At 42.9% G+C, this 23,562-nt stretch overlaps 1 protein-coding gene across 2 annotated transcripts; it reads left to right on the top strand.

The window, feature by feature from the left end:
* The first annotated feature begins 95 nt into the window (after positions 1 to 95).
* LOC124149173 (O-phosphoseryl-tRNA(Sec) selenium transferase-like) lies at positions 96 to 22,830 on the top strand. 2 transcript variants are annotated; one of them, XM_048381458.1, is made up of 11 exons: positions 96 to 344; positions 3,659 to 3,781; positions 4,246 to 4,400; positions 6,619 to 6,737; positions 7,113 to 7,271; positions 10,207 to 10,360; positions 12,660 to 12,762; positions 13,033 to 13,162; positions 15,738 to 15,923; positions 18,121 to 18,211; positions 20,581 to 22,830. In XM_048381458.1, the coding sequence occupies exons 2-11, from the start codon at positions 3,668 to 3,670 to the stop codon at positions 20,804 to 20,806; spliced, it is 1,437 nt and encodes a 478-aa protein (XP_048237415.1). In that variant the 5' UTR covers positions 96 to 344; positions 3,659 to 3,667; the 3' UTR covers positions 20,807 to 22,830. The 2 variants fall into 2 exon arrangements, with proteins under 2 accessions (XP_048237415.1, XP_048237416.1); XM_048381459.1 differs by having other exon boundaries at positions 3,667 to 3,781.
* Positions 22,831 to 23,562: the final 732 nt, after the last annotated feature.

Below are 23,562 nucleotides of genomic sequence, written 5' to 3' on the forward strand. Positions count from 1 at the left end.
ATTACATTTTTTTAAATGTAATCAGTACAGTCAGTATATTATGGCTATCCGTGGCCCTGTGGTACTTGATCTTAATTTGGGGTAGTTGACAAATCCGAATTTGATATATAAAACGCTAAAAAAACATGAATAAATGAATGATTAAGTGAAATTTCAAAAGCTTACACAATTTCGTCATCACTACCAGAGACCATAGCTTCTCAAACAAGAAAAGCAGCGCGAGTAATAATATGTTAGTGGTCTGCTATAGCATGTATAACTAGAGTTATCTCTTGCTCCATACACGGTTACCGGCATGTGGAGTTTCGATGTTTATCGGGAGCCGCACTGGGCTAACGTGACAAGTGAGTATTCTTGGTTTATCCGACTCGGTGTAACTTCGTTAGACAGTAACGTTATCATTATGTAACGAGATATATGTGGTGTCATCGTCAGTCGCAAATGTTCCTCACAGATGTGATGAACAGGACTGTCATTGTCGACAGCTTCATCCGTGATTACAGAATGTGTTGTTTACATCAACCAACTACACGTGTTTCGGCGATTGGGTCCTACATCACGGCCGAGAACACCACCATTATAAATCCTATGTAGATTGTGGTGCCCGATTACCACTCGCATTTTCTTTCAATTTACAAAAAAAATATTTCCTGTGGGTTTCTAACTGATCAATATATTGTGACTTCAGAATGTTGCGACCCGTGAAGATTCCGGGGTAGAATAGGTCTTCAGCAACCCATGCTTGCCGTAAAAGGTGACTATGCTTGTCGTAAAAGGCGACTAACGGGATCGGGTGGTCAGACGTAAACACTACACTGGTCCGTGTGATGTGATAGATGACGTAAACACTGCACTGGTCCGTGCAATGTGATAGATGACGTAAACACTACACTGGTCCGTGTGATGTGATATATGACGTAAACACTACACTGGTCCGTGCGATGTAATAGATGACGTAAACACTACACTGGTCCGTGCGATGTGATAGATGACGTAAACACTACACTGGTCTGTGCGATGTGATAGATGACGTAAACACTACACTGGTCCGTGCGATGTGATAAATGACGTAAACACTACACTGGTCCGTGTGATGTGATATATGACGTAAACACTACACTGGTCCGTGCAATGTCATAGATGACGTAAACACTGCACTGGTCCGTGCGATGTGATAGATGACGTAAACACTACACTGGTCCGTGTCATGTCATAGATGACGTAAACACTACACTGGTCTGTGCGATATGATAGATGACGTAAACACTACACTGGTCTGTGCGATGTGATAGATGACGTAAACACTACACTGGTCCGTGCGATGTGATAAATGACGTAAACACTACACTGGTCCGTGTGATGTGATATATGACGTAAACACTACACTGGTCCATGTCATGTCATAGATGACGTAAACACTGCACTGGTCCGTGCGATGTGATAGATGACGTAAACACTACACTGGTCCGTGTCATGTCATAGATGACGTAAACACTGCACTGGTCCGTGCGATGTGATAGATGACGTAAACACTACACTGGTCCGTGCGATGTGATATATGACGTAAACACTACACTGGTCCGTGTGATGTGATAGATGACGTAAACACTGCACTGGTCCGTGCAATGTGATAGATGACGTAAACACTACACTGGTCCGTGTGATGTGATAGATGGCGTAAACACTACACTGGTCCGTGCAATGTCATAGATGACGTAACACTACACTGGTCCGTGCGATGTGATATATGATATAAACACTACACTGGTCCGTGCAATGTCATAGATGACGTAAACACTACACTGGTCCGTGTGATGTGATAGATGACGTAAACACTACACTGGTCCGTGCGATGTGATATATGACGTAAACACTACACTGGTCCGTGCGATGTGATAGATGACGTAAACACTACACTGGTCCGTGCGATGTGATATATGACGTAAACACTACACTGGTCCGTGCGATGTAATAGATGACGTAAACACTACACTGGTCCGTGCGATGTGATAGATGACGTAAACACTACACTGGTCTGTGCGATGTGATAGATGACGTAAACACTACACTGGTCCGTGCGATGTGATAAATGACGTAAACACTACACTGGTCCGTGTGATGTGATATATGACGTAAACACTACACTGGTCCGTGCAATGTCATAGATGACGTAAACACTGCACTGGTCCGTGCGATGTGATAGATGACGTAAACACTACACTGGTCCGTGTCATGTCATAGATGACGTAAACACTACACTGGTCTGTGCGATGTGATAGATGACGTAAACACTACACTGGTCTGTGCGATGTGATAGATGACGTAAACACTACACTGGTCCGTGCGATGTGATAAATGACGTAAACACTACACTGGTCCGTGTGATGTGATAGATGACGTAAACACTACACTGGTCCATGTCATGTCATAGATGACGTAAACACTGCACTGGTCCGTGCGATGTGATAGATGACGTAAACACTACACTGGTCCGTGTCATGTCATAGATGACGTAAACACTGCACTGGTCCGTGCGATGTGATAGATGACGTAAACACTACACTGGTCCATGCGATGTGATAGATGACGTAAACACTACACTGGTCCGTGCGATGTGATAAATGACGTAAACACTACACTGGTCCGTGTGATGTGATATATGACGTAAACACTACACTGGTCCGTGCGATGTGATAGATGACGTAAACACTACACTGGTCCGTACGATGTGATAGATGACGTAAACACTACACTGGTCCGTGCAATGTCATAGATGACGTAAACACTACACTGGTCCGTGCGATGTGATAGATGACGTAAACACTACACTGGTCCGTGCGATGTGATAAATGACGTAAACACTACACTGGTCCATGTGATGTGATAGATGACGTAAACACTACACTGGTCTGTGCGATGTGATAGATGACGTAAACACTACACTGGTCCGTGCGATGTGATAGATGACGTAAACACTACACTGGTACGTGCGATGTGATAGATGACGTAAACACTACACTGGTCCGTGCGATGTGATAAATGACGTAAACACTACACTGGTCCGTGTGATGTGATATATGACGTAAACACTACACTGGTCCGTGCAATATGATAGATGACGTAAACACTACACTGGTCCGTGCGATGTGATAGATGACGTAAACACTACACTGGTCCGTGTCATGTGATAGATGACGTAAACACTACACTGGTCCGTGTGATGTCATAGATGACGTAAACACTTCACCGGTCCATGTAATGTGATAGATGGCGTAAACACTACACTGGTCTGTGTGATGTGATAGATGACGTAAACACTACACTGGTCCGTGTGATGTCATAGATGACGTAAACACTTCACCGGTCCATGTAATGTGATAGATGGCGTAAACACTACACTGGTCTGTGTGATGTGATAGATGACGTAAACACTACACTGGTCTGTGTCATGTCATAGATGACGTAAACACTACACTGGTCCGTGTCATGTGATAGATGGCGTAAACACTACACTGGTCCGTGTGATGTGATAGATGACGTAAACACTACACTGGTCCGTGTGATGTGATATTTGCACAAGTGCACATACGATTTTTATAAAAACGCTTAATTCTGACCCTGCGGGTAATAATAATGATCATCATGTGACCATGTCCCGGTGTGCAGGATGAATGAGGAGATTCGTCAGCTGTGTGAGAAGCTGGTCCCAGGGTCGTATGTGGGCCAAGGGGCGCAGGCCAGGCAGATTCATGAAAGCAAGATTCGCCACCTTCTGCAACATGTAGGTTTTTACTTAGCTACACTTCAATTTTATTTAGCTACACTGAACTTTACATAGCTGCGCATTGCTTTACTTAGCAACACTTTGCTTCACTTGTCTACATTTAACTTTACTTGTCAACCCTAAGCTTCACTTGTCTACAATTAATTTTACCACGTTTGCTTTGCTAATTACTTAACGTTACTTAGCAACACTTTGTATGACATGATGACAAACGTAACACATATTTACTGCGTATATACGGCAAATGGACGGGATAAAAATAATCAGTTCATTATGTCTGTCAGTTCGTTATAAGCATGTTCGTTATAAATGTAGTTTACTGTATTTAGTTAATGACTATCGATCTCTATGACCTGTTTCGATAGCCAGCCCTACTTATCATACAGTGTCCATCCCCAGTACTGTTGTTCCGCGTATTATGACTTGAGGTGGACCTCCGAACTGTGTGGTACATGTTGCAGCGGAAGCTGCCGGAGGAGGGATGGAGTGACCAGACCATTGAGTTGCTGCTGCAGGAGCTCGCAGTCATGGACAGCAACAACTTCATGGGCAACTGTGGTGTGGGTGAACGTGAGGCCAGGATCGCGTCAGGTCTGGTTGCCCAGCGACATTATAGGTTTGTTGAGTGGAAAACTTGTGTTTCTTGTGTTGTTCGTAGGTGTAAATAAGGCAGTTGTTACAATGCTATGTGTGAAGATAGGGTGTGATGTAAAGGGCTTAAAGATGACACAACACAAGGAATGCCAGGAACCATACTACAGAATATTTTGTCAACTAGGATGCAGGTCTGATTTAGACTAAACATTCAAAGCTAACATTCAAATAGAACATTGTAGTTAGGGGGTGGAATGAAGGGATGACCCTCCTCATGCCATTTTTAGCATGTTCAGGGAATCATTTGGTGCCAATTTGGTAGCAAAAATAGAAATTATTTGATTAATTTTTGGCTCTCAAATGAAATTGTTTCCATGTTTCTAATTATACCCCCACCTAATCATGCTAATAGACCTTCATAGAAATTATTGCTTTTTTCATGCTTCGAACTGAGAAATATATTTGAGTCTAAGTCGGTATTAGTGTTCCCTGCTCATTGTCTGTCTTCGGGGTGTCACGATAAATCCAAATATTGCTATATTGCTATTGGTAAGCACAATGTCAATAAATCGATTGTTAAATCAGTTTTCGGTCAATAGTATCGATTTCAGTTAGGAATATCGATAATTTCGATTGTTAATGCAATGCTGTTCAAATTTGTTTTTCTTTTGATCATGAGTGGTAGTAATTTACACATGGTAATGTGGAAGCTTCTTTTTCATAAATTTTTAGGGTAAAGAAAAAACAAATCAGTCATATCTCAAACTTTACTTTTTATTTGTTGTTATTGGGTTATCACATTCAAAGGAAACTTTAGTTCCAAGGTTGAATTCAACTCTAAAATCCGTCTTGAAAACTATTGATATTTATCGCAATAGTTTTTTTCAATATCAATAGTTATCGCAATAGTTTCTTTCAATATCAATAGTTATTGCAATAGTTTCTTTCAATATCAATATTTATCACAATAGTTTCTTTCAATATGAATAGTTATCACAATAGTTGCTTGCAATATCAATAGTTATGGCAATAGTTGCTTGCAATATCAGTAGTTATCGCAATAGTTTCTTGCAATATCAATAGTTATCCCAATAGTGATTTCCAGACCAGTAGTCCCACCTAGATTGTCTTGTTTGCATCTAGTAATGTGTATATTTTAAGTGCACATGTCCTGTTTCATGAAAGCAGTAACACCCCCTTTAATAAAAAAGGTGCGTGCCGACTTGTAGGTGCTTAGCTTGTTACATCCACTGACTCATCATCACTTTGTCGCAAAGTGGATTCCAGTTCTAGATAGTTATAGGATACAGTCCTGAATAAATGTCATGAATTAAAACAATTTACTCCAATACTTGTCAAGTGGGGCATGGAGTACAGGGTACCGGTAGTTTTCTGGGGGGCAGTTCCATTTTGTGGGGGTAGCTGTCCTGTATTTGTGTAGGTACTGTTGTACTATCTCCCCTCCTCACTCTCCTGGAGGACACTTCTGTTGTGTGGGTAGCTGTCCTGTATTTGTGTAGGTACTGTTGTACTATCTCCCCTCCTCACTCTCCTGGGGGACACTTCTGTTGTGTGGGGGTAGCTGTCCTGTATTTGTGTAAGTACTGATGTACTATCTCCCCTCCTCACTCTCCTGGGGGACACTTCTGTTGTGTAGGGGTAGCTGTCCTGTATTTGTGTAGGTACTGTTGTACTATCTCCCCTCACTCTCCTGGGGGGTCACTTCTGTTGTGTGGGGGTAGCTGTCCTGTATTTGTGTAGGTACTGATGTACTATCTCCCCTCCTCACTCTCCTGGGGGACACTTCTGTTGTGTGGGGGTAGCTGTCCTGTATTTGTGTAAGTACTGATGTACTATCTCCCCTCCTCACTCTCCTGGGGGACACTTCTGTTGTGTAGGGGTAGCTGTCCTGTATTTGTGTAGGTACTGTTGTACTATCTCCCCTCCTCACTCTTCTGGGGGCACGGGTGGCCCAGTCATCTAAGGCGCCATGATTCGCTGTGCAGAGTTGCATCCCTTGGGCACGCCAGACACCTATGATTGTGGGTTCAAATCCCAGTTTCTAGGTTTGTCAGCACCATACCCGTGTTCTAGGGTTTCACCGAAGTGGTAAACATCTGAAACCTGCATCACTTCGGGCTTTCCTCCCACACTAAGCTGACACGCCGCGCTGTGACTGTTATACTGTTAAAAGCGGCATTAAACCCAACTCACTCACTCACTCCTCACTCTCCTGACAGACTCGGTCATGGCATCGGACGTTCCGGGGACATATCGGCTATACAGCCTAAAGCTGCTGGTTCCAGTGTCTTGATGAAGCTGACCAATAGCCTCGCCCTGGATGCAATCAGAATATCAGGTAGGACTTGGGGAAATACACACATTTTACAGTGTAAGGACTATTTTTGACCCAATGAAAAGGATTTTTTTTCTAAAAAGTATGAAATTTTTTCATGAAAGATAAGACATGTTATGAATGACAACAGATTATTACTTACTCAGCTGATTGATTTAACAATTTAAGTCCCTCATTACTGTCACACTTTCCTTTTTCCAATTTTTACCTTCCTTGTTCTTAATTGATGGGTAAAGTACATATAACTTTCAGCCCACTCAGAATGTACCTTGTTAAGCTCCAACTATTTGCCATCTGGGTGGGGGCCTGGAGGCTGATGTAGCTGAAGTGTGGCTGTCGGTGGCTCCGTCACTAATGATGACTTGGTGTGTTCTTCAGGTATTCAGTCAGCAGCTGCTTGTTTTGTTGTTCCCATGGCAACAGGCATGAGTTTGGTGCTGTGCATGTCAACTCTACGACTGCGTCGACCCCAGGCCAAGTACGTCATCTGGCCACGGATCGACCAGAAGTCCTGCTTCAAGTCCATCATCACAGCAGGTGTGTCATTAAAACTACAAATAAGTAAGAAATGACGTTTGCTCTGTCCCCATGTATTTAAGAAATAAATGACGAGTGGGAGTTGTTTATCGTACAATAAACACTGCAGGGAGAATAAAGCATGAGAGGCTGTTGTATGATAAGCAATGACCACGAGTTGTTTATTTTTTACATGAGATATCAACATTAGGTACAGCCTCTTTAAGGATGTAGTAAAAAGTACACGCTTTAGAAATATTTACCCGTATTTATATAATGATGACACCCTGAATTGAATCCGACCACAGCAATGTAGGAGAAGTCCATTTTATGAACCGGGGGTGGTAAATTTGGTCTTTCCTGCATATTCTCACAATTTTCACTTTGATTATATGTACCTTTTCTCTCAGTGCCGATTGTCATATCTCTCCCACTTTTGGAAGCGACCGTACGGTCATTGTGTTTTAATATACGTTGCCCAGCTACATCTATTGGGAAGAACTCACTGGGTACATTATGGTGATAAAATGTATGCGCTTTAAACATATTTACCCAAACTTTAATAATGATGACTCCCTCAATAGAATACGGCCCCGGAAATATCAGACAGGTGCATTTTAGGAACAGGTGGGTTAAGTTTGGTATGTCCTGCATATTCTCACGATCCTCACATCAGTTATCTGTACCTTTTCTCTTAATACCAATTGTCATATCTCTCTGACTTTTGGATGCGATCGTTCGGCCACTGCATTTATCTGCATTGCCCAGAAACATCTATGGGGAACAACTTACAAGACACTTCCCTCTCCAAAATAACGTCGTCCAATATATGACGTCATCAAGTTGCGAGCGCATGTTTGAATCTCCAGAAATGAGGTCACGATAGAACAATGTTGTATCATGAAATAAACCATGCTTCGTTCTGCATTGTTCTTTGTGGTTTATCACGTAGCTGTGTTATATAGTGTAATGAAGTTTGGTTTAGCCCTGAACTATTATAGTTAAAGCACGAGGGTGCATGAGAGATGGTTGACATCATCTTGCCATACTTCTTCCCAGGTAATAATATTCAGTTACTGTAAATATTGAAATTAGTGCATGTCCAAATTAATACGACTGCTGACCCATAGCCAAAACGGTGGCACAAATCAATGCGACCCCCCCACCCCATCACCAGTGGAACACAAATAGCACCGCTTATTAACATTGAGTAAAGCACTTCGGTAATAACAATAAACAGTGTTTTCCTAAAAACAACACACAGTTTATATGTTTTTATTCTGTTGACTGGCATTAAGAATGTTCAAAGGCAATAAGATAGTTGAACCGACAACAGTTCCTTTGATTGGAGTGGTCAATGATGCTTAGTTTGACACAAGTGGGTAGAACTCTTGACCCCAGCAGTGATAACTCACCGGATGTCTATTGTGTAATTCCTATTCTTTAATTGGGGCGGTCGGGTAGCCTAGTGGTTAAAGCGTTTGCTCGTCTCGCCGAAGACCCGGGTTCGATTCCCGACATGGGTACAATGTGTGAAGCCCATTTCTGGTGTACCCCGCTGTGATATTGCTGGAATATTGCTAAAAACGGCGTAAAACCATACTCATTCACTGACTATTCTTTAATTGATATTGTTATGTACTTGTTACAACTGCTGCTCAATAAACCATGTTTGTGTTTATATTAAAGTTAGTGTTTCCGCTATCCAAAGTGTGCAGTGAGGCTGCATTTAATTCAGGCTCGTGTTAATTTTAAAATATACAGTATTCAACAAGGTTATAGAAACTATTTCACTGATCGGTAATTGATGTGGATGCACCATCTTCCTCGACAGTAATGAAAGAATCATGTTACCAAGGATACATTAGATCACGGGGGAGGTAATTTGAACAGCATCATGCCTTCAGCCCATTATGACGTAACTCAAAAAGTCTACTTTATCACAGGATAACGTACCGTTGGCGCTTTTGATCCTTTAGCGAAGCATCTTAGAAACTGTGATAAAGCTGCTTCAGTTGCATAGAGATACCGCACCAGTCATACTGCTTACCACTAGCCTGAGCCAGTTGTGTTAAATCGTGGGGGATCCGGATTAGAATAGGACCCCAGCGACCTATGAGGAATGTAAGACGTGACTTAATTGATCAGGTTGTCAGGGTCGTTGACTTGATTGATTGCATGTCATCGTAGCCCAACAGCGAGGGTCCCTTGCTCACAATATCAATCACTGGGTTCTAGTAGATATAGAAGTAGTCACACTTGTCAACCTGAGGCTGATGATTTCCTGACTTGGACGTCCAAATAGTATTCCTGAGAGTCTCGTGGATCCACTGACAGATAGATCCAGGGAAGTTCTGGGTTGATGCTATTGGCCTGACAGTTCAGTACGATACAAGTTCTTAAATTCTGCAAAAAGATTTGCTGAAAATGTGACTTTCTGCAGAATTGCAGAAAAATCACAGAATTGCCTTTTGTTTTCAATCATTACATTAATTTGTATTATTTTCAAGCTTATCTATCAAATCTTTACACTTGAATAATGCCCAAACATTTAACATGCAATTCAAACATACAAAATATGAATCCTACAATAAAATGAAATAAATAATTCTCGCTTGTAATCACTCTTGTGGTATTAATACTACATAAAGTATGTTTACATCTTATCATAAATGCTGGTATATATCAGTGACACTGTGCGTATTTATTTTCATAATTGTATGTCTTATAAGTTGATACCTGTTTATAATGGAAGTTTGTGGAATTGTTTTGTTTTGGATTTTGATTTGTGTTTTGCTGAGATTGTATTTATTTTAGAGGGGGAAATCGGTATGTTTTTGATGATAATGATGATCATGTTGGTCATTTAACGCTTCCGGAGGTGCCGATTTTGCACTCGTTTTTGAATTTTGTACTTTTAGCCACAGGGACTGATAGTTTGCTTCTCCTTGTTCAGGTTTTCAGCCGCTGGTGATTGAGAACCAACTGGTCGGTGACGAGCTGCAGACGGATGTGGCAGCAATCCGGGACAAGATGGCCGAGGTGGGGGCGGAGAACGTTCTGTGTGTCATGTCTACCACAAGCTGCTTCACTCCCAGGGTGCCAGACAGGTGGGTGCAGTAGACAGGTGGGTGTAGTAGACAGGTGGGTGTAGTAGACAGGTGGGTGTAGTAGACAGGTGGGTGTAGTAGACAGGGAGTCCCAGGGTGGCAGATTGGTGGGTGTTGTAGACAGGTGGGTGCAGTAGACAGGTGGGTGTAGTAGACAGGTGGGTGTAGTAGACAGGTGGGTGTAGTAGACAGGTGGGTGTAGTAGACAGGTGGGTGTAGTAGACAGGTGGGTGTTGTAGACAGGTGGGTGTAGTAGACAGGTGGGTGTTGTAGACAGGTGGGTGCAGTAGACAGGTGGGTGTTGTAGACAGGTGGGTGTAGTAGACAGGTGGGTGTTGTAGACAGGTGGGTGCAGTAGACAGGTGGGTGTTGTAGACAGGTGGGTGTAGTAGACAGGTGGGTGTAGTAGACAGGTGGGTGTAGTAGACAGGTGGGTGTTGTAGACAGGTGGGTGTAGTAGACAGGTGGGTGTTGTAGACAGGTGGGTGCAGTAGACAGGTGGGTGCTGTAGACAGGTGGGTGTAGTAGACAGGTGGGTGTAGTAGACAGGTGGGTGTTGTAGACAGGTGGGTGCAGTAGACAGGTGGGTGTAGTAGACAGGTGGGTGTAGTAGACAGGTGGGTGTAGTAGACAGGGAGTCCCAGGGTGGCAGATTGGTGGGTGTTGTAGACAGGTGGGTGTAGTAGACAGGTGGGTGTAGTAGACAGGTGGGTGTAGTAGACAGGGAGTCCCAGGGTGGCAGATTGGTGGGTGTTGTAGACAGGTTGGTGTTGTAGACAGGTGGGTGTAGTAGACAGGTGGGTGTAGTAGACAGGTGGGTGTAGTAGACAGGTGGGTGTAGTAGACAGGTGGGTGCAGTAGACAGGTGGGTGTTGTAGACAGGTGGGTGCAGTAGACAGGTGGGTGTAGTAGACAGGTGGGTGTAGTAGACAGGTGGGTGCAGTAGACAGGTGGGTGTTGTAGACAGGTAGGTGTAGTAGTCAGGTGGGTGTTGTAGACAGGTGGGTGTAGTAGACAGGTGGGTGTAGTAGACAGGTGGGTGTAGTAGACAGGTGGGTGTAGTAGACAGGTGGGTGTTGTAGACAGGTGGGTGTAGTAGACAGGTGGGTGTAGTAGACAGGTGGGTGTAGTAGACAGGTGGGTGTTGTAGACAGGTGGGTGCAGTAGACAGGTGGGTGCTGTAGACAGGTGGGTGTAGTAGACAGGTGGGTGTAGTAGACAGGTGGGTGTTGTAGACAGGTGGGTGCAGTAGACAGGTTGGTGTAGTAGACAGGTGGGTGCTGTAGACAGGTGGGTGTAGTAGACAGGTGGGTGTAGTAGACAGGTGGGTGTAGTAGACAGGTGGGTGCAGTAGACAGGTGGGTGTAGTAGACAGGTGGGTGTAGTAGACAGGTGGGTGTAGTAGACAGGGAGTCCCAGGGTGGCAGATTGGTGGGTGTTGTAGACAGGTTGGTGTTGTAGACAGGTGGGTGTAGTAGACAGGTGGGTGTAGTAGACAGGTGGGTGTAGTAGACAGGTGGGTGCAGTAGACAGGTGGGTGTTGTAGACAGGTGGGTGTAGTAGACAGGTGGGTGTAGTAGACAGGTGGGTGCAGTAGACAGGTGGGTGTAGTAGACAGGTGGGTGCAGTAGACAGGTGGGTGTTGTAGACAGGTGGGTGTAGTAGACAGGTGGGTGTAGTAGACAGGTGGGTGCAGTAGACAGGTGGGTGTAGTAGACAGGTGGGTGTAGTAGACAGGTGGGTGCAGTAGACAGGTGGGTGTTGTAGACAGGTAGGTGTAGTAGTCAGGTGGGTGTTGTAGACAGGTGGGTGTAGTAGACAGGTGGGTGTAGTAGACAGGTGGGTGTTGTAGACAGGTGGGTGTAGTAGACAGGTGGGTGTTGTAGACAGGTGGGTGTTGTAGACAGGTGGAGGTAATAGACAGGTGGGTGTAGTAGACAGGTTGGTGTAGTAGCCAGGTGTTGTAGACAGGTGGAGGTAATAGACAGGTGGGTGTAGTAGACAGGTGGGTGTAGTAGACAGGTGGGTGTAGTAGCCAGGTGTGTGTTGTAGACAGGGGGTGTAGTAGACAGGTGGGTGTTGTAGACAGGTTAGTATTGTAGACAGATTGGTGTTATAGACAGGTGGTTGTAATAGACAGGTGGTTGTAATAGACAGGTGGGTGTAATAGACAGGTTGGTGTAATAGACAGGTGGTTGTAATAGACAGGTGGGTGTAATAGACAGGTGGGTGTAATAGACGGGTGGGTGTAGTACACAGGTATGTTTACAGCTCTATATTGTTTGTTGACATGTTTCAGTTTAGAAGAGATTGGGCGGCTGTGCAAGGAGCAGGGTGTCCCCCATGTTGTCAACAACGCCTACGGGGTGCAGAGCTCCAAGTGCTGTCACCTTCTACAGCAGGTACCAGCATCCCTGGGTCCTATTGCTAAAATTGGCATAAAACATGACTCACTCACACAAGTGCCCCAGGAACATAAGATAATAATTGATTTAAGAGCAGTTATTATTAATATGACAATTCAAGGTGATAACTAGCATTAGTTTTTTCTGCAACATGCCATCGCTTATGGTAGCTGGAGTGTTAATGAAAACCCAATTATAGCTCAATGTGAAGTCAGCTGGTTTAGTCATCATCAAGATTCATTGTGTTGTACATCTGTTTGTATGTAGGCCGCCAGAGTGGGACGAGTTGATGCGTTTGTGCAGAGCACAGACAAGAACTTCATGGTGCCGGTAGGTGGCGCCATCATCGCCGGATTCGACAAAACATTTATTGAGGAGATCAGCAAAACATATCCAGGTAAGGAAAGAGATGGGAGAATGAGTCAGTGCAGGGGAACGATAAAAAGTCTGATAAAGGAACATCAGTCTCTATTGGAACATCGGAGGGCTAAGGCTGGCTCAATCATCTAAGGCGGGCAATTCTCACGTCAGAAACCTATGATTGTGGGTTCGAATCCCTGATTGTTTCTAGGTTTGTCAGCACCATACCCATGCTTGTTGGTTTCACCAAACTGGTAAACGTCAGAGACCTGCATCACGTCATGTTTTCCAACATTAAGCTGACTTTAATTGTGATTAAATTGGAGTACTGTTATATAGTGTTATTATAGTACTGGCATTAAACCCAACTCACTCATGCACTATTGCACCAACGTGACAAGATAATACTGTGAGGGAGATATGTCCCCGCAGCTCCACAGCTCAGTATGACCTGATTGTTGTTTCAGGTCACTCCACAGCTCAGTATGACCTCATTATTGTTTCAGGTCACTCCACAGCTCAGTATGACCTGATTGTTGTTTCAGGTCACTCCACAGCTCAGTATGACCTGATTGTTGTTTCAGGTCACTCCACAGCTCAGTATGACCTGATTGTTGTTTCAGGTCACTCCACAGCTCAGTATGACCTGATCATTGTTTCAGGTCACTCCACAGCTCAGTATGACCTGATTGTTGTTTCAGGTCACTCAACAGCTCAGTATGACCTGATTGTTGTTTCAGGTCACTCCACAGCTGAGTAGGACCTGTTCATTGTTTCAGGTCACTCCACAGCTCAGTAGGACCTCATCATTGTTTCAGGTCACTCAACAGCTCAGTATGACCTGATCATTGTTTCAGGTCACTCCACAGCTCAGTAGGACCTGTTCATTGTTTCAGGTCACACCACAGCTCAGTATGACCTGATTGTTGTTTCAGGTCACTCCACAGCTCAGTATGACCTGATTGTTGTTTCAGGTCACTCCACAGCTCAGTATGACCTGATTGTTGTTTCAGGTCACTCCACAGCTCAGTAGGACCTCATCATTGTTTCAGGTCACTCAACAGCTCAGTAGGACCTGATCATTGTTTCAGGTCACTCCACAGCTCAGTAGGACCTGTTCATTGTTTCAGGTCACTCCACAGCTCAGTAGGACCTCATCATTGTTTCAGGTCACTCCACAGCTCAGTAGGACCTGTTCATTGTTTCAGGTCACTCCACAGCTCAGTAGGACCTGATCATTGTTTCAGGTCACTCAACAGCTCAGTAGGACCTGATTGTTGTTTCAGGTCACTCCACAGCTGAGTAGGACCTGTTCATTGTTTCAGGTCACTCTACAGCTCAGTAGGACCTGCTTGTTGTTTCAGGTCACACCACAGCTCAGTATGACCTGATTGTTGTTTCAGGTCACTCCACAGCTCAGTATGACCTGATTGTTGTTTCAGGTCACTCCACAGCTCAGTAGGACCTGATCATTGTTTCAGGTCACTCAACAGCTCAGTAGGACCTGTTCATTGTTTCAGGTCACTCCACAGCTCAGTAGGACCTCATCATTGTTTCAGGTCACTCAACAGCTCAGTAGGACCTGCTTGTTGTTTCAGGTCACACCACAGCTCAGTATGACCTGATTGTTGTTTCAGGTCACTCCACAGCTCAGTATGACCTGATTGTTGTTTCAGGTCACTCCACAGCTCAGTATGACCTGATCATTGTTTCAGGTCACTCAACAGCTCAGTAGGACCTGATCATTGTTTCAGGTCACTCCACAGCTCAGTAGGACCTGTTCATTGTTTCAGGTCACTCCACAGCTCAGTAGGACCTCATCATTGTTTCAGGTCACTCCACAGCTCAGTAGGACCTCATCATTGTTTCAGGTCACTCCACAGCTCAGTAGGACCTCATCATTGTTTCAGGTCACTCCACAGCTCAGTATGACCTGATTGTTGTTTCAGGTCACTCCACAGCTCAGTATGACCTGATTGTTGTTTCAGGTCACTCCACAACTCAGTATGACCTGATTGTTGTTTCAGGTCACTCCACAGCTCAGTATGACCTGATTGTTGTTTCAGGTCACTCAACAGCTCAGTATGACCTGATTGTTGTTTCAGGTCACTCCACAGCTGAGTAGGACCTGTTTATTGTTTCAGGTCACTCCACAGCTCAGTAGGACCTCATCATTGTTTCAGGTCACTCCACAGCTCAGTATGACCTGATTGTTGTTTCAGGTCACTCCACAACTCAATATGACCTGATTGTTGTTTCAGGTCACTCCACAGCTCAATATGACCTGATTGTTGTTTCAGGTCACTCCACAGCTCAGTATGACCTGATTGTTGTTTCAGGTCACTCCACAACTCAATATGACCTGATTGTTGTTTCAGGTCACTCCACAGCTCAGTATGACCTGATTGTTGTTTCAGGTCACTCCACAACTCAATATGACCTGATTGTTGTTTCAGGTCACTCCACAACTCAATATGACCTGATTGTTGTTTCAGGTCACTCCACAACTCAGTATGACCTGATCATTGTTTCAGGTCACTCCACAGCTCAATATGACCTGATTGTTGTTTCAGGTCACTCCACAGCTCAGTATGACCTGATTGTTGTTTCAGGTCGAGCCTCGGCCTCGCCGTCCCTGGACCTGCTGATGACTCTGCTGTCGCTGGGCGTGGCAGGGTACAAACAGCTTCTGAGGGACAGGAAGCTGATGTACACGTACCTGGCCGACTGTCTCAGACAGTGTGCTGAGAAGCATGGCGAGCGACTCCTTGACACCAAACACAACCCGATATCACTAGGTGAGACCTTGTTTAGTAGAGGCAGAGTTGCATCCCTTAGGTGGGACAGAAACCTTTGGTTGCGGGTAAGAATTCCAACTGGCCATTATTCCTTTTCACCGCCATACTCTTGCTTGCTTATTTCAACCCGTGAAAATCCTAGGTAGAATAGATCTTCAGCAACCCATGCTTGCTGCAAAAGGTGACTATGCTTGTCGTAAGAGGCGATTAACGGGATCGTGTGGTCAGGCTTGCTGACTTGGTTGATTCATGTCATCGTATCCCGAATGCGTAGATCGATGCTCATGATGTCAGTCACTGTATTGTCTGGTCCAGACTCAATTATTTACAGACTGACGTCATATAGCTTGAATATTGCTGAGTGCAGCATTAAACAACAAACAAACAAACAAAGCTTGTTGGTTTCACCAAAGTAACATGTAGGACCTGCATCACTTCAACCTGCCTACCACATCAAACTGACAGGTCATGATGTAACTGAAATACTGTTCAAAGCAGAGTTCAACTCACACCCATCTCACTCACTCCCATATCATAATTATCCACTGAATCCCCTTTCTATCGTTTGGGGGGCGCTTTTTTATTGTCTATTTTATGCTATTTCGGTTTTAAATATAATTTTTGTCAAGCATTTGTGATTCAGTATGCACTGAAGTATTAAAATCTGCAAAGTTTCTTTGACGACTTTACTTGCCATTTAATGTCCTAATTCAGACAGTGCACCTTAAGATGTTCATGTCCTAATTCAGATGGGGCGGTAGGGTAGCCTAGTGGTTGAAGCATGGCTCGTCACACCAAAGGCCCGCGTTAGATACCCAAGATGCTACAATGTGTGGAGCGCATTTCTGGTGTCCCCCACAGTGATATTGCTGTAATATTGCTAAAAGCGGCCTAAAATCATACCCACTCACTCATAACTCTGACAGTGCACCTAAAAATGTTCATCTCCTAGTTCAGACAGTGCACCACATGATGTTCATCTCCTAGTTCAGACATTGCACCCCATGATGTTCATCTCCTAGTTCAGACAGTGCATCACACGATGTTCATCTCCTAGTTCAGACAGTGCATCACACGATGTTCATCTCCTAGTTCAGACATTGCACCAAATGATGTTCATCTCCTAGTTCAGACAGTGCACCACATGATGTTCATCTCCTAGTTCAGACAGTACATCACACGTGTTCATCTCCTAGTTCAGACAGTGCATCACGCAATGTTCATCTCCTTGTTCAGACAGTGCACCCCATGATGTTCATCTCCTAGTTCAGACAGTGTATCACACGATGTTCATCTCCTAGTTCAGATAGTGCACCACACGATGTTCATCTCCTAGTTCAGACAGTACATCACACGTGTTCATCTCCTAGTTCAGACAGTGCATCACGCAATGTTCATCTCCTTGTTCAGACAGTGCACCCCATGATGTTCATCTCCTAGTTCAGACAGTGCATCACACGATGTTCATCTCCTAGTTCAGACAATGCATCACACGATGTTCATCTCCTAGTTCAGACAGTGCATCACACAATGTTCATCTCCTTGTTCAGACAGTGTACGACACGATGTTCATCTCCTAGTTCAGAAAGTGCATCACACGATGTTCATCTCCTAGTTCAGACAGTACATCACACGTGTTCATCTCCTAGTTCAGACAGTGCATCACGCAATGTTCATCTCCTTGTTCAGACAGTGCACCCCATGATGTTCATCTCCTAGTTCAGACAGTGCATCACACGTGTTCATCTCCTAGTTCAGACATTGCACCACACGATGTTCATCTCCTAGTTCAGACAGTGTACCACACGATGTTCATCTCCTAGTTCAGACATTGCACCACACGATGTTCATCTCCTAGTTCAGACAGTGTACCACACGATGTTCATCTCCTAGTTCAGACAGTGTACCACACATGTTCATCTCCTAGTTCAGAAAGTGCATCACACGATGTTCATCTCCTAGTTCAGACAATGCATCACACGATGTTCATCTCCTAGTTCAGAAAGTGCATCACACGATGTTCATCTCCTAGTTCAGACAGTGCATCACACATGTTCATCTCCTAGTTCAGAAAGTGCATCACACGATGTTCATCTCCTAGTTCAGACAATGCATCACACGATGTTCATCTCCTAGTTCAGACAGTGCATGCCATGGTGTTCATCTAGTTCAGACAGTGCATGCCATGATGTTTCAGGGATGGGTCTCTCACCAAGCAGTGCGGCAGACAGTAGGACGGCCACTGAAATCGGCTCTATGCTGTTCACCAGATTTGTCTCAGGAACCAGGTCAGTTCTCTTGTGGACCCATGAAGATCCGGGTCAGAATAGATCTTCAGCAACCCATGCTTGCCGTAAAAGGCAACTTTGCTTGTCGTAAGAGGCGACTAACAGGATCGGCTGGTCAGGCTCGCTGACTTGGTTGAAGTAAGTCATTGGTCACAATATCAATCACTGGATTTTCTGGTCCAGACTTGATTATTTACAGACCGCTGTCATATAGCTGGAATATTGCTGATCGCGGCGTAAAACATCAAACCAACCAACCAACAGTTCTCCTGTGCATACATTACACTAGCTCTGCATGGGATTGTGGGGGGTGGGGGTGGGGGTGACCCCTGTACTTGCCATACAACAGTGTTTAGATGGGGATCCAATGGCTACAATGGATTCTAAGAATGGGTAGAACTGGGATGGTTCATACATGGATGGAGTGAAAACATACATCAAGACATTGTGTGTCGGTAATTTTAATGTGATGTCATATTCCACCATCCCTGGTCTTCCATTTAGAACTTGAGCAATGTTCTGAAACCAAATATTCAGGTCTTGTAAAGTGGCAATTAAATATGTTTTATAATTTTAGTCTACAATTCCCGTCCTCAGTTGTTGATTGTAATATACTTGTACAGATGGAACATGGAAGTTATTGTCTTGGAAGGTTTGTAAAACATATGAATATAGAAAAATAAAACATTTTTAAAAAAGACATCTGTTGCCAATATCTACTCCCATAGCAAGAGTGTCCACTGCTATGATTTCTGCTATAAAGTAGTCAACAACCATGAAATGTTATGAAACCTCATAAATAATATTGTTTATGAAAATGGTCTGACATGGAAACTCTACTTGTTGCTATGGTAACTCAATACAGAAAAAACTCGGATATAACAAAACTCAAGTGGCCATGAAAATCAGTGTATCTGTAGTTTAATTGCAAACTAGGGAATATCTGCCATCTTGGATTGAAATGAAAATTGAAAATGTGAACAAAAAAATCACATAAGTGTTCAGTCTATTTTATTAGTTTTAAGCCAAGGTTCATTCAGATGTGGTAATGTAAATTTCAGGGAAATTGTGTGTGAACTGGTTGGCAGACAACACTAACACACTGTTCAAAGCAAACTGCATCAGATTACTGCTATTGGTGACTTGGAGTGAGTGAGTGAGTGAGTGAGTTTGGTTTTACCCCGCTTTTAACAATATTCCAGCAATATCACGGCGGGGGACACCAGAAATGGGCTTCACACATTGTACCCATGTCGGGAATCGAACCGTGGTCTTCGGCATGACGAGCGAACGCTTTAGCCACTAGGCTACCCGACCACCCTTGGTGACTTGGAATGAACCTAGTTGACTGAGAATGGATACATATCCCGGTACATCATAAATGCTGTGCTTTGACTCATAATGAGTCATAGATATTTCGATCTGATTTTTGTATGTCAATATAGAGCTGCCGTGAGACTTGTTTAAATAGTTTGTTATGTGTGCTGTATCCATGCTTGTTATAAACGTGTTACACTGTATGTCTATTGGATGGTCTCAAGGACTTTTGTTATGAAAGTTCCGGGGTATATGATGTAATGACAGAGAAGGTAGGAAACACTTGTAGTTTTAATCTCATTAGAATCAGATGTTAAACTCTGATTTCTTGTGAAGATGCTGGGTTAGAATATTTCCCAAGCAACCAATTCTGGTTGGAATGGATTGGCCGGGTGACCTTGTTGATTGTGGGTCATTGTACCACGTCAGCGTAGATCGTAGTACTCGCACTGGACTGTCTGGTCCTTACTTCAGTAATTACAGTCCTCCATCATTTAGCTGAACTATTGCTGAAACATTGCTGAAATTTTGTTGAAACAGTGCTGAAATATTGCTGAAATATTGTTGAAACAGTGCTGAAATATTGCTGAAACATTGCTGAAATATTGTTGAAACAGTGCTGAAATATTGCTTTAAAAAACATTGATGACATATTGCTTAAACATTGTTGAAACATTACTGAAATATTTGTTGAAACATTGCTGACATATTGCAGAAATATTGCTGAACCAATGCTGAAATTTGCTGAAATGTTGCTGAAATATTGTTGAGCGCAGTGTCACACAACAAGCAACCTTTTTCTTATTTTCACCTATATTTCAGTTCAATAAAAAAAATATCTGGATTTGCAACTTCATAACCAGGGTACCGATCCATCAAGATGTCGCAGGATTACAACTGATTGTAACTCCATAGTTTAGTTTATCATAGCCTTACAAATGTTGTAGCACTACGAATGTTTTGTGGATTGGAGTCCTGACAAGTACCATCACAGAGTTGCCAATCTGACTGGATTTTGTGCAAATTAATGAACTGTTCTGTTCTTCCATTAGGGTTGTTGCGCCTGGGAAGAGCAACACCATTTGTGGGTTCACCTTCAAGAACTACGGCGCCCACCATGACAACTACCCCTGCACCTACCTGACTGCAGCCGCCGCAATCGGGATGACCAAACATGATGTGGATGCATTCATAGCTAGACTTGATAAAGTTCTCTCTAAGTGTAAAACCAGTGTGGACAGTTCTAAAGAAAATAGTCAAGTTGGATCAGATGGATGAAATCTGTTACGGTTTTAGAATAAATATTGTTTTTATATATATATATGGGAATATTTATATGGATCATAATGAAACTTGTGATTTTTTCGGGAAATATGTGTATCATTGCTGATGTTATAAATCACCGGTGTGTCGGGCCCAGAGTCAATTATTTGTGGGCCAGTGTGATATTGGGGAAAGTGGACTTTTCTGGTTGTATCAGTTGATGAATTTGGGTGATGCATGTTTATTCACCTTTTTTATTTTATTTTTTCTAAAACGTATCTGGATTTTATAAATTTGAATTATATCTACAAAGGTTACCTAATTTAACAATTTTGTGCAGTTGTTTCTTTTGCTATTACCCTTAGAAATTGTTATGTCTTCGAAAATATCGGACCATTTGTCAGAATGACCACAAATTGGTTGCTTAGAAATTTCCTAATCGAATATGCATGTATTTATTCAATAAACAAAAATATGAATATGATGATCATTTGAGATCAGTGTCTTATGTGTTAAAGCTGTGATATTTAAAAAGTATGAAAATATGAAAAGGGATATTATGTACTTGGTATTAAGATAACCCAACAGACATTATATACATATACATTTGTAAGTAATTTATCATTTATTCATCATTTAGAAAGGATTGAATGTATTTTTTATGTCTGTTCCACAATCTTTAAACCCCTAACATTGATAATTACTGTTACAGAATTATTTTAAATAACATTTCTCAAAATATTTTCATAAACTAGGAATGGAATTGAATTTCGTAATTAATTCCGGAACGTCAGAACAATATTCTTGTAGTTGCATTATGAATGCTGTACATGATTAATGGATGTCTAGTCTCTGTACAGACAAAACCAATGTTCTGTCTGATCCTTTTGCTTCAAAGTATCTTTTTGTAGGCCCCCAAAGGAAATATTTTTTATGTCTGCACTGTGAAACACGAACGTATCATGAATCCTGTAAGAACATATTTTTAAGTCATATTGCCATTATGAAGGGCTGCAGATTAGTACTGCAGTGTTTTTTGCAGTGTGACGTCACTTCATTGTAACCCTGTGGTCTGGCATCTTAGCCATTTGCACCGCAATTCGCTGTGACGAGTTACGTCCGTTGGGCACGCCAGAAAAGTATGATTGTGATTTGGATTCCCTGTTTGCCCCGATTATGTTTCTGGGTTTGTCAGCACCATACCCGTGCTCGTGGGTTTTCACTAAAGTGGTAAATGTCTGAGATCAGCATCACTTCGGGCTTTCATCCCACATTAAGCTGACACCCCGCGTTATAACAGTAATACTGTTCAAAGCGGGGTTAAGCCCAACTCAGTCACAGCCATTTATTATGCATGGAATAAATCACCGCACATTAGAAAGTAAGGAAATATGCGGTGATTGTATTTATCATTGTGCTAAAATATTAACACACTACCATCAAAATGATTTTTTCTTGAAGATGCATGTATGATTCATATGTAGATAAATATTAGAAAGTGTAATGCAGAACTGCTGTCAAGGAGTGATAGTCAAGGCTGAATTAGTCACAGAATTAATAAATAAGTGCACTTAACAACGGGGTAATAAATAAGTGCACTTAACTCAGTGGGGTGATAAATAAGTGCACTTAACTCAATGGGTAATAAATAAGTGCACTTAACTCAGTGGGGTAATAAATAAGTGCACTTAACTCAATGGGTAATAAATAAGTGCACTTAACTCAGTGGGGTGATAAATAAGTGCACTTAACTCAATGGGTAATAAATAAGTGCACTTAACTCAGTGGGGTGATAAATAAGTGCACTTAACTCAATGGGTAATAAATAAGTGCACTTAACTCAATGGGGTAATAAATAAGTGCACTTACCTCAATGGGGTAATAAATAAGTGCACTTAACTCAATAGGGTAATAAATAAGTGCACTTAACTCAATGGGGTAATAAATAAGTGTACTTAACTCCATTGATAAATATGTGCACTTAACTCATTGGGGTGATAAATATGTGAGTGAGTGAGTGTCAGCTTAATGTGGGATGAAAGTCCAAAGTGATGCAGGTCTCAGACGTTTACCACTTCGGTGAAACCCACGAGCACGGGTATGGTGCTGACAAACCTAGAAACATAATCAGGATGAACTGGGATTCAAACCCACAATCATAGGTTTCTTGCGTGTCCAAGGGGTGCAACTCTGCACAGCGAATCAGAGCGCCTTAGACGACTGGGCCACCCATGCCCAAAAGTGCACTTAACTCAATGGGGTGAACAGTAAACCCTTCATTCTATAAACTGACAGATTATCGTCTTTATTTGAAAAATACATACATTAGAATACTCTGACCAAGGACCAGCAAATGATCTTCATGTTCTTAGTTGTTGTAGATCAAGGTCTGGGGTGCATGTAGCTGTGAACTTTGTGAGCTCAGTGAACAAACTGGTATGTCTCTAAACTCTGCATGTGTCCTGGGTGTCTTGTGGGACATACCTGAATGATAGGAATTGGTGGTCACATTATCGACTGAGGCTGCCAGGACTTAGTGATATTATTAGCATTAGTGATATGGTCCTCACTGAATCATTCCCTTGTCCTGACTTTGTTAGGAAATTGTTCTATTGTTGTCATTATTGGAAGCTGGCATACATGGAAAGACATCTTGCTGTTTGTTGAGAGAGTACAAAGAGGGACCAAATCTTGTCAATACTGCAGAGATTTGTAGACATAGTGTTCCTCCATCACCTGTCAATAGATATGGCCACTGTGTGGTATAATAG

Source organism: Haliotis rufescens, unplaced genomic scaffold, assembly GCF_023055435.1.
Source record: "Haliotis rufescens isolate VD_foot unplaced genomic scaffold, xgHalRufe1.0.p SCAF_39, whole genome shotgun sequence".
Taxonomy (NCBI): Eukaryota; Metazoa; Mollusca; class Gastropoda; order Lepetellida; family Haliotidae; genus Haliotis; species Haliotis rufescens.

What these genes read in the sequence shown, in the direction of transcription:
- LOC124149173 (XM_048381458.1), top strand. Translation starts at nt 3,668, where the DNA reads ATGAATGAGGAGATTCGTCAGCTGTGTGAGAAGCTGGTCCCAGGGTCG. An exon ending in GATCAGCAAAACATATCCAG is followed by an intron (nt 13,163 to 15,737) that starts GTAAGGAAAGAG and finishes TTGTTGTTTCAG; the next exon opens with GTCGAGCCTCGGCCTCGCCG. An exon ending in ACACAACCCGATATCACTAG is followed by an intron (nt 15,924 to 18,120) that starts GTGAGACCTTGT and finishes ATGATGTTTCAG; the next exon opens with GGATGGGTCTCTCACCAAGC.